Source organism: Serinus canaria, chromosome 20 (assembly GCF_022539315.1).
Source record: "Serinus canaria isolate serCan28SL12 chromosome 20, serCan2020, whole genome shotgun sequence".
In the NCBI taxonomy this organism is placed as follows: Eukaryota; Metazoa; Chordata; class Aves; order Passeriformes; family Fringillidae; genus Serinus; species Serinus canaria.
The window spans coordinates 13,580,397-13,594,372 of record NC_066333.1 but is presented as its reverse complement, the minus strand read 5'-3'; the positions used below and the strand labels follow the sequence as shown (position 1 = coordinate 13,594,372).

The 13,976-nt window shown below is 49.6% G+C and overlaps 1 protein-coding gene across 6 annotated transcripts in view; it reads right to left on the bottom strand.

Annotated features, from left to right (window-relative positions):
• NFATC2 (nuclear factor of activated T cells 2) overlaps positions 1-13,976 on the bottom strand; it is an 84,102-nt gene that overhangs the window by 44,928 nt on the left and 25,198 nt on the right. For all 6 annotated transcript variants that reach the window (XM_050982169.1, XM_018917421.3, XM_030233262.2 and 3 more), the window contains exons 4-6: positions 12,097-12,299; positions 10,084-10,256; positions 982-1,122 (exon numbers count right to left, since the gene is read on the bottom strand). In XM_050982169.1, coding sequence (XP_050838126.1) covers positions 982-1,122; positions 10,084-10,256; positions 12,097-12,299 — 517 coding nt within the window. The remainder of the gene's footprint in view (positions 1-981; positions 1,123-10,083; positions 10,257-12,096; positions 12,300-13,976) is intronic.

The window sequence follows — 13,976 nt, the reverse complement described above, 5'->3', positions numbered from 1 at the left end:
GATCATCTCCTGCAGCTACTGCAGAGCATTCTTGGGACAGGTAGCACTGCAGGCTGCCAACATGTTCCCAAGCACCTTCCCGAGGCGCTGACATGGTGGAACAGTGGCAGCCCAGTGGGAAGGAATTAATCCATGGGCTGAAAGGAAACAGAGTGTGCCAAAAGAAATCCTCTGACTGCACAGGCTCATCTGAGCCTCCACAGCTCTTCAGAGCCTTCCATACCTGCAAAAACAGCCTGGCTTGCTGCTGCTGCTCTGGGAAGGAGCTGGGAAACACAGGATGCTTTTCCCCCCGTGTCACCAGGTGTTCATGAATGAATGTTCATTTTTGGCTTGATTCTCACTTTTTTCCACTGGCATTACCCCATACATCATGCACATGCTGCTCACTTGGGCAATGCAATCTCTTAAACTCCTTCAAGGCACTGGATCTATCACTTAAGATACCTCAGTTCACTGACAGAAAACTGCCAAGCACCAGCTTTTCTTAATAGCACAAAGGGAACACAAAGTTTACAATCAAAAATACGGAAGGAGAAGGGATGGATTCTTGGATCTCATTATGTATAAAAATAATTTTATATAAAAAGACAGATTATGTTTGTTTTTCCTCTACAGATTTCCAAAGGGAAGCAAACACAATCTTTGCCTGTAGTTCACATCAATAAAAATGTTCATTTCAGTGATGATTTCTACGGTAGCATTCACTAAACATGAGATTAAGCAAGCACAGAGGAACACGTAGTGCTCATCTCCTTTCTTTGATAACAAATCTGTCCCTGCTGATTCCCAGTGCCAGGATTCTTGTGAAGCAACAACACAAACAGTTGCTCTCAAGTCTAACTTTACTCACATGGTTTTACTTACATGAACTTGAACGGGACTACTCACTCGAGTATCATGAGCACAAATCTTACAATGAGATTTGGCACTACAGATTTGCCTTATCCCATTAGGGAAAGTTAGGAAAACCTGCCTTACCTGATGTTTTTTCTGTGAACACCACCTTGGACTCTGCTGTGAAATTCTGTCCAGTGAGGATCATCTGCTGTCCTCCATAAACCAGGCAGCTGTCTATGTCTTGTCTTTCGACCATCGGAAGCTCATGAGCAGACCTTTGGGCTGTGGACAAATTGCAAACATGAATGAAACCAGCTCTGTTTTACCAGGACTTTCCAAATCTTCCCAGAACTATCCACAGATTGATCTTGTCATCGTTACCATCCCCTGACTGCCAAAGCAGCTTCTCCAGGGTGCTAAATTTAGGTCCGAGAGGGAAAAATAAACTTACTCAAGGCATTTTATTTGGAAACATTCAGGAGTTGGCTGCAGTGGTTCAGCTGTGCTGGCCCTGCTCCTTGTCCTTGAGAAAGGACAGCTTGGATGAATGAGCTGAAACTTGCCCATGCCTGTTTCCAAGTCAACGGCCAAATTTTCAAGTGCAGGCACACTACAGCCCTAGAGCCCAAAAATTCCACCTGCACAGAGGATTCCACTGAATAACACTGAATTCCTTCAGAGGGGGAAAAAAAAATCTCTTCTCCAAAATCCCATTGCCTCCCACAGGTCAGGCTTGGCACAGGGGTTGCCAACAACAGCCCCAGCTCCAGCCCCATGTGTGGGCACCAAGCCCTGGGGGGACAGCCACGAAGGCCCAGTTGTGAGCAGGAGGGGTCACACCAGGACTGCTGCAGCCCAGGGTTTTTCCATGCATGTTCCCCAGAAGCCTGAACATCTGAGGAGCAGGTCCCTGTGTCACAGACTGAGTCTGACTGTGAAAGGCAAGGGAAGGAAAGGTAGGGTGGGATCCAGATGGACACGGACGTCAGCAAGGCTTTCTAAGGTCTTTACTGTTCTTGGCCACGAATTTGGAGCGTGACTTTAGCAAGTTATTCTCTCTTTCCCCAGCCAGAAAACCAGGAGAGCACCATCTCTCCACATGCTTTCCTCTGATGCCATTAAAACAGCCACTGCACGGACAGAAAAGCTCTGGAGAGCCCTGGGGACCGTCCCTGCAGAGCCATCCCAACTGCCTGCCACCGAGAGGTGAGAGCTGAAGGAAGATGAGAGAGCTCTTCCCTACAACACAGACAGCTGGAAAACATCAGGAGCTTCCCTGTGAGCAGAGCAGGTGGGCAGCAGCTCAGGGCTGGTGAACTGCGAGTTCATGACCTGCACTCCAACTCCTCCAGATCCATCCACCCCAACTGGAAAGGCCTCCAGAGGATCCTGCTCATCTCTTTCCCAGCTGCCTTGGCTGGATTTCAGCTCTCCCTGACAGAGACCCTGAGCACTTGTGTCTTCACTGAACACCGTTGGCTGCTGAGGCAGAAATGAGGAAATGTGATCCTGGATGTGCAGTGCTGGCCCTGACTCACACCCAGGCAGGCTGTGACCTGACCTGGCACTGCTCTGCTGCTCTGCAGCCCTCGCAAAGACCGAATTCTCTCGTCACCTGGAGAACATGTTGGAGTGTTTGGTGAGAAAACTCAAGCATTAAACCCTTCACGGCAACTTTTCTAGCTCTGCTGAACCCTTCAGTCACAAGACAGGGATTTTGCTCTTATTAAAGAACAGAGTTAATTCAATAGTTGTAACTTTCTTATGCCATTTTTTAAAATCTATTTAAAACTACTTTAGGACTCTTTGTTCTTTTCAAGTGTATAACATCTGGGCTAATATACTGCCAGTTAAAAAATATATATTCAGATTACTCTCAAAGACGCTGATAATTTCTTTCACATGGCTGTAGGATTAATTTATTTCCCAAAATAGTAACATTTTTGATGAGTTCCTAATTAGATTTATCACAAAGACAGATCTGTAACCTCAAAGGCTTAAGAGTAAATAGCAATCATCAAAAAGCATGTCTACAACAGTCAAGAGAAAACATTTAAGTATTTAAGCATTGCCCTGGACACGTTTTATTCCTATTCAATCACCAAATTTCACTTCCAAAACATCCTAAATCATCAAAATTCCAGATTAACCTACATCTCTTTCCAGCTTTGTTGTGTTAATAGAGAGCTTGGTGCCTGCCATCCCACAGACCAGCAGGATCCAAGGCTTTTTCAGCATGAGGAAGGACAGATTTTAGCCTGGAAGTGACACCGACCCATCTCAGTTACATTTGGAGCTGCTGCACCTGGAGTGGCTTTGGGCACCTCCAGAGCTGTGCTCCCCAGTGCAGACAGCACACTGAAAGGTTTCCCCTGCCCTGATTCACCTGAATTCTCCTCCTCCCTTTGGGTGGTCTGAAATCCTTTTCTAATAATAAAAACCCCAGCCACGTTTCATTTTCCAAGGTCTCTTTTTTCCACCCAAGCGTGTAAGGAGGCTTCACCCCCTTCCCCATTTCCACCAGTACAGAGCTTCAAGGTTCAGTGTGGAGCTGCCTCAATAGGATTATATTTTTTTCCTCTGCAAGAAATATTAATTGCTAATAAATCCCCTTCCTCTAAGGCTCATGATGGGTGCACTGCATGCAATAATTTCACACTATTCCTTCTCTTCCCCCAGGGGTTGGCACTTCATAAAGTGACCTACAGCTACTGGAGTTTATGAGCTTTGAATAAACAAAACACTGTTGATTTAACCAGTTGGGGTGTTTACTTTCAATAGCAACAGTTACTGACATAAGGCAGCAAAGCAAATGCTATAGAAATACTCACACTTGGCCTGAAGCAGTGTGTCAACCTATTAACAGGGGACATTATTTTTCTATTTTATTTGACTGTTTGCAAATCAAGATGTCATGGATTCGTGGTGCCAAGAAATACAACGCATGCAGTGACACAAGACAGAAAGGGAGCCACTGTCTGAGAGCCCTGCAGCACCTCCAGGGAGCTCAGCCTGCAGGGAGCAGGGGCTGCCCACAGCCCACCCAGGCTCCCCTGCACCCACTGCTGCCAGCAGCTGCAGAGAAGCTGAGGATGGGCAGCAGGCTGAACAGCTCACAGGAAATGCACAACTGACCAGGGGAACTGTGCCAAGGCAGGCAAGGGTGGGTCTTGCTTCCCCACCTGGCCACAGCATCCATCCCTCTCCTCCTGCAGCAGAGAGGAGATCTGGCTTTCAGGGGAAAAGGGGGATTTTGAGAAAACTGATGACCTGGAGAAGTCTGTTGCAGCTCTAAATGTCCCCCATGAGGGTGTCACCCATTGCTGCTGGGAGGTGACAAGGGACAATGTCAGCTGGAGCAGCCTGGTCTGGTGGAAGGTGTCCCTTTCTATGGCAGGGGGTGGGACTGGAGGAGCTTTAAGGTCCCCTCCAAGCCAAGACATTCTATAATTCTATAATTCTGTGATGACCTCCTGCTAGAGTGGAGCCCTCCACACTCTCCCACACCTGCAGACTGACTCCAGATCTCAGGTTCTCTCTTGTCCCGTCTGCTGACAGTGACAGCAGAGATTTGATCCTTGTGACACCTGATCAGGAGGAGCAGGACTGAGGCTGATGTGCAGCTCAGGGAGGACAAAGCCACTGCTACCTGTGCCTAACTCTCAAGCCAATAAACCAGAGATGTGGCTGTTTCAGAGGGGTGGGGTCACCACTGGCACCCCAGTGCACTGGCCTCACCAGAACAATTATTCAGATCCTCTCTGGACACCTCTGTCCTTACCCTGCCCAGAGCAGCCCCAGCTCACCCCATCTTGCTGGAAACCTTCGAGCTGGGACTCACCACCCCTGACATGTCTTCCCAAACCTCCAAAGGCTCTTGATCCAGCCACTGGTTCCTGCTGGGCTTGAGAAGAGCAGCTAGAGCAGGATGTCTGCTGCTAAAGAAACCCTGACCCCTGGAAGCAAGAGCAGAGGTGTAATTTGTTATGGGATTAATTCTTCCACCTCGGTGCAAACCTCAATGAGCCAAAGAAAATATTTCATTCCTGCTGTCACACTGGGTTTATTTACCACGAGCTGCCTGTGGTAGGATTGATAGGAGCAGAGCTGCTGTGCTCAACACTCATCCAACTCATTAATGTTTGAGAGAGTTTGATCCCCTCCATCACTCCCTGAAGCATCCTGAGCTCTGCAGTGGGAGCAAAGACAAAGGCTGGGCAGCCATGGGAGGACCAAGGGCAGGAGACATCTCCAGCAGCCAGGGAGACATCAGCAAGGCACCCTAGAGAGAAGCAAATTTCTGATCAGGAGGACAGGATAATTTCCCTCCCGGGAGGAGTATGGAGCAGTGGAAGACGTACAAACCAAGTAAATAAAGCTAATTTCCAGCCCTCGTGGGGAAACCTTGAGAATGTGGTCTCAACACTCTGAAAAGAAGAACACAGTGTGACTGACAACAGTTTCTAATTTGCTGCCAGCAAGACTTAATCAGCAGTTTGTGCAGAGCCATCCAAGCAAAAAGCACCAAAAATAGAGAGCTTTTCTCCACCTCCTCCTCCGCGGATAATTTACGATGTCCTCGCAAAGGAGGAGTGACAAGCAGCCATGGCAGCAGTGTCAGATAAGTGTGATACTTTCTATGAACTGCAGCCAGCTCAGCGAGCCAGTGTGTGATGAATGACAGGAAAGCCATGGCCTGGGTTCACTTCTCTGTCACTCATCTCTGTGGGGATGCACAGCATTTCCCTTCAGCCCCTGGTGCAGGGATGTGCTCTGCTGAAATGCTGCTCAGCAGTCCATGCTCTGTGTGCTGGGCTGTTTGCTTGCACCACAGCAGCACTAAAGACAAGTGAGCAGGGGCTGACCCAGAGCAAGGCTGGCAGCCTGCAGAGGGGAAGGCATCCCCTTCACTCTGACTCCAGCTTTAAAGACTGAAATAGTTCAGTTGCATTTTCAGAGTGGCAAACGTTGTCAGAATTCACTTTTGCATCCTGTGCTTCAAGAGAGAGAAGATGTTCTTTAGAGAAAGCACCAGTTTTTCTGTCAGCTGCACTTGCAGCCAACTGTGTGACTGTCTTAAGTTGAAATGAAAGGGGGAAAAATTCATTTAATTCAACTGGAAACCATGAGACTCCCATAATAATCATGGTTATGGTTAAACTTGCAAATAGGTATCTCCCAAGTGCAAAGAGACCATTTGTTTCTGCTTTTTTATCTGAATAAAGCAGGGCTCCTTCTTGCTTGCTGCTGTGTTCCAATAGCACAACTCCCAGCTGAGGAAAAGCACTCGCTGCCTTGCCAAGACAACATTCTTTTACATGACTAGCTCTTTCCTCTGTAGTTATTAATGTGTCACAAATCATAGGCTCAGATTGTCTAATATTATGGGAAAATCTACTAGAAGGAGAGAAAAATAAAGGAAACTTCCAGGGAAATTGATTAAAGGGAAATAAGAAATTTGACCCGATTTAATGGAACAAAATACGGTCAATAATAGAAACTATTTACATTCCTCTAGATGGACACACGGTTCTTTAGCAATAAGTTTTGTTTGTTTTGCTTTTTTACCACCTCGGAACAGCTATTATAAGAACAAGATTTTAGTCTCCTTCTCTCGTGCCAAGTGCAATTTAAGTTTGCATTTTAAGGGATTCATGAGCACAGCTCAGAGTCAGCAAACATGGACTCTGCAAAGCAAGAACTGTGGCAGACTTTGGGAAGGTTTAACAGGATTCATTAGAATAAAAATGGGGCCCAGTGGAGGACACTCCAGAGCCTCACACTCAGACATTTGCATGAAGCAGATTTTGGTTGCTGACAGCACGGAGCACAACAAGCTGCCCTACTACCCTGGATTCCACCCTGCCCCTTCTCTGCTCCAGCATGCTGCAGTCAAGGAGTGCAAACAGAATTGGGGCACTCAGCCTGACTCCCAGAGGTGATGACAAATCTGCCTTGGAGAGGCAGCTCAGGGTTAACAATTTCTGTAACACCAGAGCCCACCCACTCCCCAAGAAACGAGCTCCAGCTCTTGGTGGAAGGCAAAGGAACGGAGCTGATGTTACAGAAATCGTCCTCATGGCTCAAAAATAACAGGCTGCAAGTGTCAAACCTCTCTGGGGGTGATTTTCCACGTGGCTGTGTTTGAAGGGACAGGTGAACTCAGTCACAGCCCTGCTGGCCCAGCAAGAGCTCACCCACCACCAGCTGGTTCCAGCCTAGAGCAGCGAGCTGTCCCAGCAGGGACACGTGGGGACACGGCCAGCCCTGAGCAGGAGCAGGCCAGGCAGGACACAGGCTTCCCACACCTGCCTGAGCCACAGCCTGGTGCTACAATTCTCAGAGGGATTTCAAACGCCTTTGCCTCCCCAGTGGCTTCAGGATGAATCAACAGGCAGCAGCAGAAAAAAGCTGCTGAATGGTGCAGGCTGGTGTGGGTCTGAGGTCCATTGTAAGGCACAATCATCTAACAACACATCACCCCTCTCCTCCCACACGCTGCCTGGGGAGGAGCTCACTCCGGATGATGCTCTGAACCTGTGAAATCCCCTCCGAAAATCTGTCAAGTGCTGAATGTGACACAGATGAGGTGGAATCAAACAGCCCTCTGAAAAGCAGCTGTTTCACAGTTCTTGCTTCACTGCAGCTAATGATCTGCTGACACTGGTGGGAATTCCTCGGGATCAGCTTCTGGGGAGGAGAGAGCTCGGATACTCTGTTGGTAGCAACAGTGCTGGGGGAGCCCTGGGAAGGGAAATGGGCCGTGATCCTGGAGCTGCTGCTCACCAAGGCTTCCCCAGGGGGACATCATTTCTGCTACCAGACAGGAGGGATCCTGAGGAGAGCCCCTGGGATTAGGGTTCTCAGGTGGCCGGGTCAAAAACCACCCAAACAAACCAGAAAACAAAGGGGAAAAAAGTGAATCCCAGCAGCACAGAAGGTGGGACAAGAAGAAAACATTCCCCAGCCCCAGGGCCCCTTCTTGGCAGGGCACCTGAGCTTACCTGGACTGGCTGGGAGCTCTGCAAGGTGTGCAGATTGGCTGGGACGAGCTGAGGTTACCACCTCTAGTGAGATCTAGGCTGCATTGCTAATGCTGGCTGAGCCCCTGATGTTTTTAACTATCTTCCCAGAACCAGGCTGAGATAGCAAGTGCTACTGAAATGCAAAACCAGTGCTAAATATGCAACATACACACTAAATGGCAGAGGCTTTGTACTCCAGGTCAGTTCATTCCCTGCATCCTTGAGTTCAGAGAAGCACAGTCCTTAACATATCTCCCCAAACTGCCTGTATATCCACTATTTCAAAAATAAAACTTTCTCATTTTATTTCCTTGGGGATCAAATACATTTTTTTTCCTTGTTTTGCTGTCTTCTATGCAGCCAATATTTTAATACTTTAATTATTAAAAAACCCCACTAACAATAAGCCACTTATACTGGTATCTCCACCCCTGGCTTTTTAATACCCCTAAGACTCATCAATGCAAAGACATCTCAGAATAAATGCTTCAACATCTTAACCAAGGCTCTGACCCAGCAGTCACTGCACAGGCAAATTAGGTGTGTGCATACAGCTCAGAAAAATGTGATTTATTCTGCAAACCGTGCCTGGATTTCTGCTTGAAATGCAGTGATGGGCACAAACACAACGTGCCATTGTGGAAGGGCCCCAGGAATGCCTGGCTTACTCATGCTTGCTTTTCCTGAGGAGAATTTGAGTAGGTGGGGGTGATCTGTGGGGCTCCCTGCAGGATCCAGGGCCAGCCTCCCCTGCCCTGGTGCTGTTTTCCTGCCCACAGGGTGTAGGAGTTACACCTGGAGCTTCCCCACCCCAGGAGCTCCTCTCTGAGTGCTTCCTTTAGCAAATGGACCTTTGTTTCAGCAGGGACATGTCTGGGGTGGAGGCCACTATTGTTTCAGCCATCTGCTCCCACGGAGGAACGGGACAATTTCCTATGGACAGAGGTGGTGGCTACTCCCACTGCTGTCCCTTCCCCATCACAGTGCCCAGAACCTTCACTCAGCTGCTAAAACGCTCTGGCCGTTGGCACCTTCTCAGAAACACTGCCAAGAGATCATCCATAGCCATCATCCTCTCCCAGCCTTGCCTGGGTTATTCATTTGTACTGCTTTTTAAAAAGCTGCCATCAATAATTCACCAGCCAGTTTGACTTCCCACCCAGAACTGACTCCTCTCATTCTAAGCAGCTGTATTAAAGTAATGTCTGCATCTCAATAAATACAACTCACACATCAGACACTCAATGGCTTTCTTCACATGACTTATGGCAAGACAGGTTCTGCTAAAGGGGTGAGTCATTCAACAAAGGCAGAGGAAAACTGTTCATTATGTATTTGTGAAATCCCCAAACCACCAAAGAGGCACCATTTAACAACAAAAAGCATCACAGGATGCTCAGGAACCAGTAAAGTGGGCAGAGCCCTTACAGAAATGACTGTGACACGGGGGGCCTCATCAGAGGCCTCTCTTTCTCAGGATCCAGTCAGTTATAATGAGTGGGAGGTGCAGGTTCTGAGCGCACACATTTATGGGATTTGCACTTCAGAAATCAAAACTGCCAGTTCTCTTCTGTCCCTCAGGGGAATACCAGAACCACCTGCGCTTTCCCTGCTTCAGCATCCTGAGCTGTGCACCCCTTGGCACTGACAGCTAGAAAAAACAATGACCAGAATGCACCTGAGCCTCAGAATCAGAGCTGCCCTCTGTTTCAGCTGTGCTCCTGCCACAGCTCAGACCACAGGACTCTGGTCACTTCTTTGGCACGGGACTGGCCACAGTGCTTGGAGCCAGCCCAGTCTGAATTCAAACCTCCAACCACCTGCCAGTTCGTGGAGGAAAAGTTCTGATTGTGCTCCACTCAAAATAAAGCCAGGAAAGCAAACAGCTTGCACACTTCACCAACAGGGACAGTGCAGGTGGGTCCCTACACACCCCCACGCTGCCCCAAGGAACCACCCGAGAGCCAGCAGGACCCAGCAGCAATGCACTGATAAATGAACTTTGCAGAAGCCTGCAGCCTTGCAGCACGGAGCTTGCTGCCCTCACAAGCCCCAGGCACCTTGAAGAGCCACCTGCCCCCCAAACCTCTCCGAGGACAGGGAGTGCCTGGAGGAAGGAAGAGCCGCAGCCCCCGCACGGGGGGCACAGAGGGCAGAGCTCAGCGGGGACTGCCGGCCCGGAGGCAGGGCAGGGGAGGAGCAGTGCAGGGATACTCACAGCACTCGATGGGGTTGGAGGCCGCCTGCAGGGACACGACCCTGCCGCTGGGCTCGGGGATGTGCACGCGGAACACCAGGCGCACCCGCGTGTTCTTGCGGCCGATGTCGGTCTCGCCCTTGCGCAGCTCGATGTCCGCGTTGCGCAGCTTCAGGATCCCCGCGCAGTCGATGCTGCAACACACACACAGAGCCCCGGCTCACTGCTCTGCCCGGGACCTGCTCCCTCCTCTGGGCTCAGAGCAGCTCTAAGGACGAGCTCTGCTTGGGATCCAGACACTCCCGGACACGCAGCACACGAGGGGTGCTGCCGGACCTCTCCCCGCTCTCTGGCCACAGCAGAAGCTGCTCTCCAAGCACTAGAACCCCAAATCTTGTTTCCCGGTGCTAAGCACAGGAGAGCAGAAGGCAGAGCGCTCCCCAGGGCAGGAGCCCCCAGCAGCAGCTCTCCCCAGAGCCCAGCTCCCAGGGACTGCCCAGCAGCCCTTCCCTTCCCACACCTGGGCAGGGCAGCTCAGCCCCGTGGGGAATCACAGCAGCTCAGGCAGCTGGTGACAGAATCCCCACTGCCTGCACCAGCCAGGCACATGGAATTCAGCTCCACAGCAGGGACCAGACTGCTGTCTCCTCCTGACTGCTACAGCTGGGCTCTGCAGCCTGGCCCAGGTCACTGTGCATCCTCCAAAGCCCGGGGACATTGAATATCTGCTCTTGCCTTGCCTGGGAGCATTCTCCCTTTCACTATGTCCCTGCACAAAGGGAGGGTGCAGGGAGCAGGATGGGGCTGAGCAGCAATGAAAGGATTAGGATTGCTTAAATCAGCACTGCAACTTAACATCTGGTGTAAGTGCAGACTGGCTTCTCCAGAGTCCAGTGTAACCTTGCAAACATGCCTGTGTTAGGAAAATGTGACAATTATTTGTCAAGCTCAGCAATAGTTCTCAGAGCAGGCAGTGAGCACTGCTATTAAACAGGCACTGCCAGCCTATTTTGATATCAGTTCTAAAAACACATCATTTCTCTTCTCTTGATATGAATTAAAATCACGTTTGGGGAGGTATAAGCCCCAAGCTGCTTCCTACACCCACACTGTTCCTTGCCCTTGCATATGTGCAGGGGTTTATTATTCCAGGGTTCCTTGTTAGGAATGAGGTATATTTTCTAAAAAAAATATGAAGAAAGAATGTGGATTTTGCAATGAAGTAGGGGGGCTTAAAAACATAACTGCTCTGCCAATTTTGTCAGGCTCCTCTGAAGGATGGAGATACAGCTCTTCCCTCTGCAGAGCAATCACTCTCATGCCTGGCACACATTCAAGCCTGAAGTTTTCAGACTGGTGCCCACTCCATCCCTCTGCCTCCATAAAACTGGAAGAAGTAATACAGACAAGATGTGCCTGCACTTGCTTTTCTGTTAACCTATTACAAGAGCAGATCTCACAGCCAGAGCACTTGACTGGGTTCAGAAGAGGTGCTTTGTATTCCATTAAATGTTGAAAAATGCACCTCACCCCTGTTCCTCACGGTGTCCCAGCAGCACAAGGACCTGAGATTTGAGTCTTCTTTTCCTGAGTGCACTATGAACCCATCCTGACTGTGAGATGATGGATTAATGAGACACTGGCTGCCCATCCCTGAAGTGCCCAAGGCCAGGCTGGAAAGGGCTTGGAGCAGCCTGGGACAGTGGGAGGTGTCCCTGCCATGGCAGGGGTGGCACTCGATGGGCTTTAAGGGTCCTTCCAACCTAAACCCCTCTGTGGTTACAGCACAGTCACTGCAGAAACTGGAATATAGAGCAGAATGCCTGCATGGTCACCTGCTGGATGGGAACTCCCCCAGGTGTTTGTAGCTGGTTTTGTGAAAGGCTCTTGCCCTCACAAACCACCCCAACGTGCTGGAAAGGGGAGTCCCTCCAGAGCATCGTTATTCTTGTAAGTGACTCCTTTCCAAAGAGAAAGAACTTCAGCGCCAACTTCATCCACCTCAACTTTGCTAACAAAGAGAAATCTACTTACGTTGCTTTCATGTTGTTTTTGGGTTCCAGGGGGATCTCTAACACCTTGGTGTTGCCAATGATCTTCTCGTAGCTGGTGGTGGTGACGGTTTTGCCCGTGATGCGATGCACCTGGTAGAAGGCGTGGGGCTTCAGGATGCGCTCATCCGCCGTGCCAATGAAGATCTGCAGCCCCAGGGGCTTGTTCTCCATGTACCCGTGCAGCTGGCAAGACATGGAAAACTGCTGTTACACGCTGGGCCTGCAAAGCCTCCAGGAAACCAAGGAGGTTTGCAGACCTGTGTAGATAAATGTGGGTATCTGGCACTGATTCACTGCTCTTGGAAGCTCATCCTTCCCCCAGTCGTTGGTTCACCTTCAACCATTCCTCTTGCACTATATTAAAGCACCACCTGTACAGGTAGAGATGGCACTTTGGGTCTGGGACTGAACAGCACAAGGATGTTTAGTTGAGCCTGGGGTTTCTAGGCCTCAAGGACACAGATTCTTCTGGTTTTTGGGGGTTTTTTATATGCTGCAAGGAAACCAGAATGCCTCCATAGAGCAGGAGACAAGGAAATTTCTCCTTCCTTATTAACATTCAAAATTACAAATCAAACCATTCTAAATTTCTCACATAACCAAAAATGAGAACCAGACATTTATCTACCACATAGCCAGGGATCGAGCTGAAAGGGAACTTTATGGTCTGAGACATGCTAAATTTGTTTTCAATTACTCTGTCCACATACAAAACCTTGATGAAGCCATACAAAGCATATAGTACTGGAAGATCAGAGAAAAGGAAGATTAAGCTAATGGTATTCATGGCCAAACCAGGGTTTTTATCCTTTTTTTTTTTTTCTTTTCACCAGTCAGCAGGAGGTATCCTTGCACAGAAGGATTAATTCCCCCCTGGAAGGGGACCACATGCAGCATCCATGCAGGGCTGGCAGCCTTCCTCCAGTATGGCAGATGTGACACTCACTCTCCAGAGCCATCACTCCTCACCCAGCACACATTCTGGAGGCAACAAAGCCAGGGGCTGTGCCCTGGAGACCCCCCAGCCAGGGCTGAGTGAGCAGCCTCCCCTGGCATGAACAGCTCCATTGAAGGCACCAGGCCCTGGGCAGGGGCTGTGCAAGAGCAAACTGCAGAGCCCAGCCCAGGCACAGCGCAGACCATCCCACACCTTGCTAGCAACAGTGTTCTGGAGATGGGGAGGAGGGGAATGGGGCAGGAGGCTCTGTGCAAACCTTCAGCTGGCTCTGGGAGCCAGGGGAGGAGAAGGGAGCCAGGCTCAGAGCACCAGGGCTGGTACTGGAGACACAGAATGGCCAGGAATGTGAGAAATACAGCAGCAGCCACAGTTAGAAATGGATAAATGGGAGATGAAAGGCACCAGAGGCCAAGAGGACAGATCTGCTGGGAACAGGCACTGATGGAGGAGTCAGCCCCTGCTGATCCACAGCCCAGATCCACTGGGAGCCACACGGAAACTCACCCTAAGCACAGGGCTTTCAAAATCCAGCCTTTCCTGGCCTTCAGTGCAAAGCCCTTGTATCACCAAAAGCCATCCTTCACAAGGGGTGAGGGGAAGAGCAGTTTTTAAGCACTGAGTGTGTTTATTGTCATGCCTGACAGAGTAATTCTGGTGGAGCCAGCTACAACAACGAGAGCATCCCTTGGACAGGAGGGGTTATTACAGTGATAGCAAAGCAGCTTTTGCTCTCCCCTCTGTCCTGGCAGAACAAAATCCCAGAGTTATGGGTGGGAGACTGAAATGGACCAAAACAGATAATAAATTACAAAAGAAAATCTGCCCCCAGTGAGCACAGTCAGTAGCAGCTGTAACAGAACTGGCTACATACACAGGGTTTCATACTGGCCACCTTTAAAAGT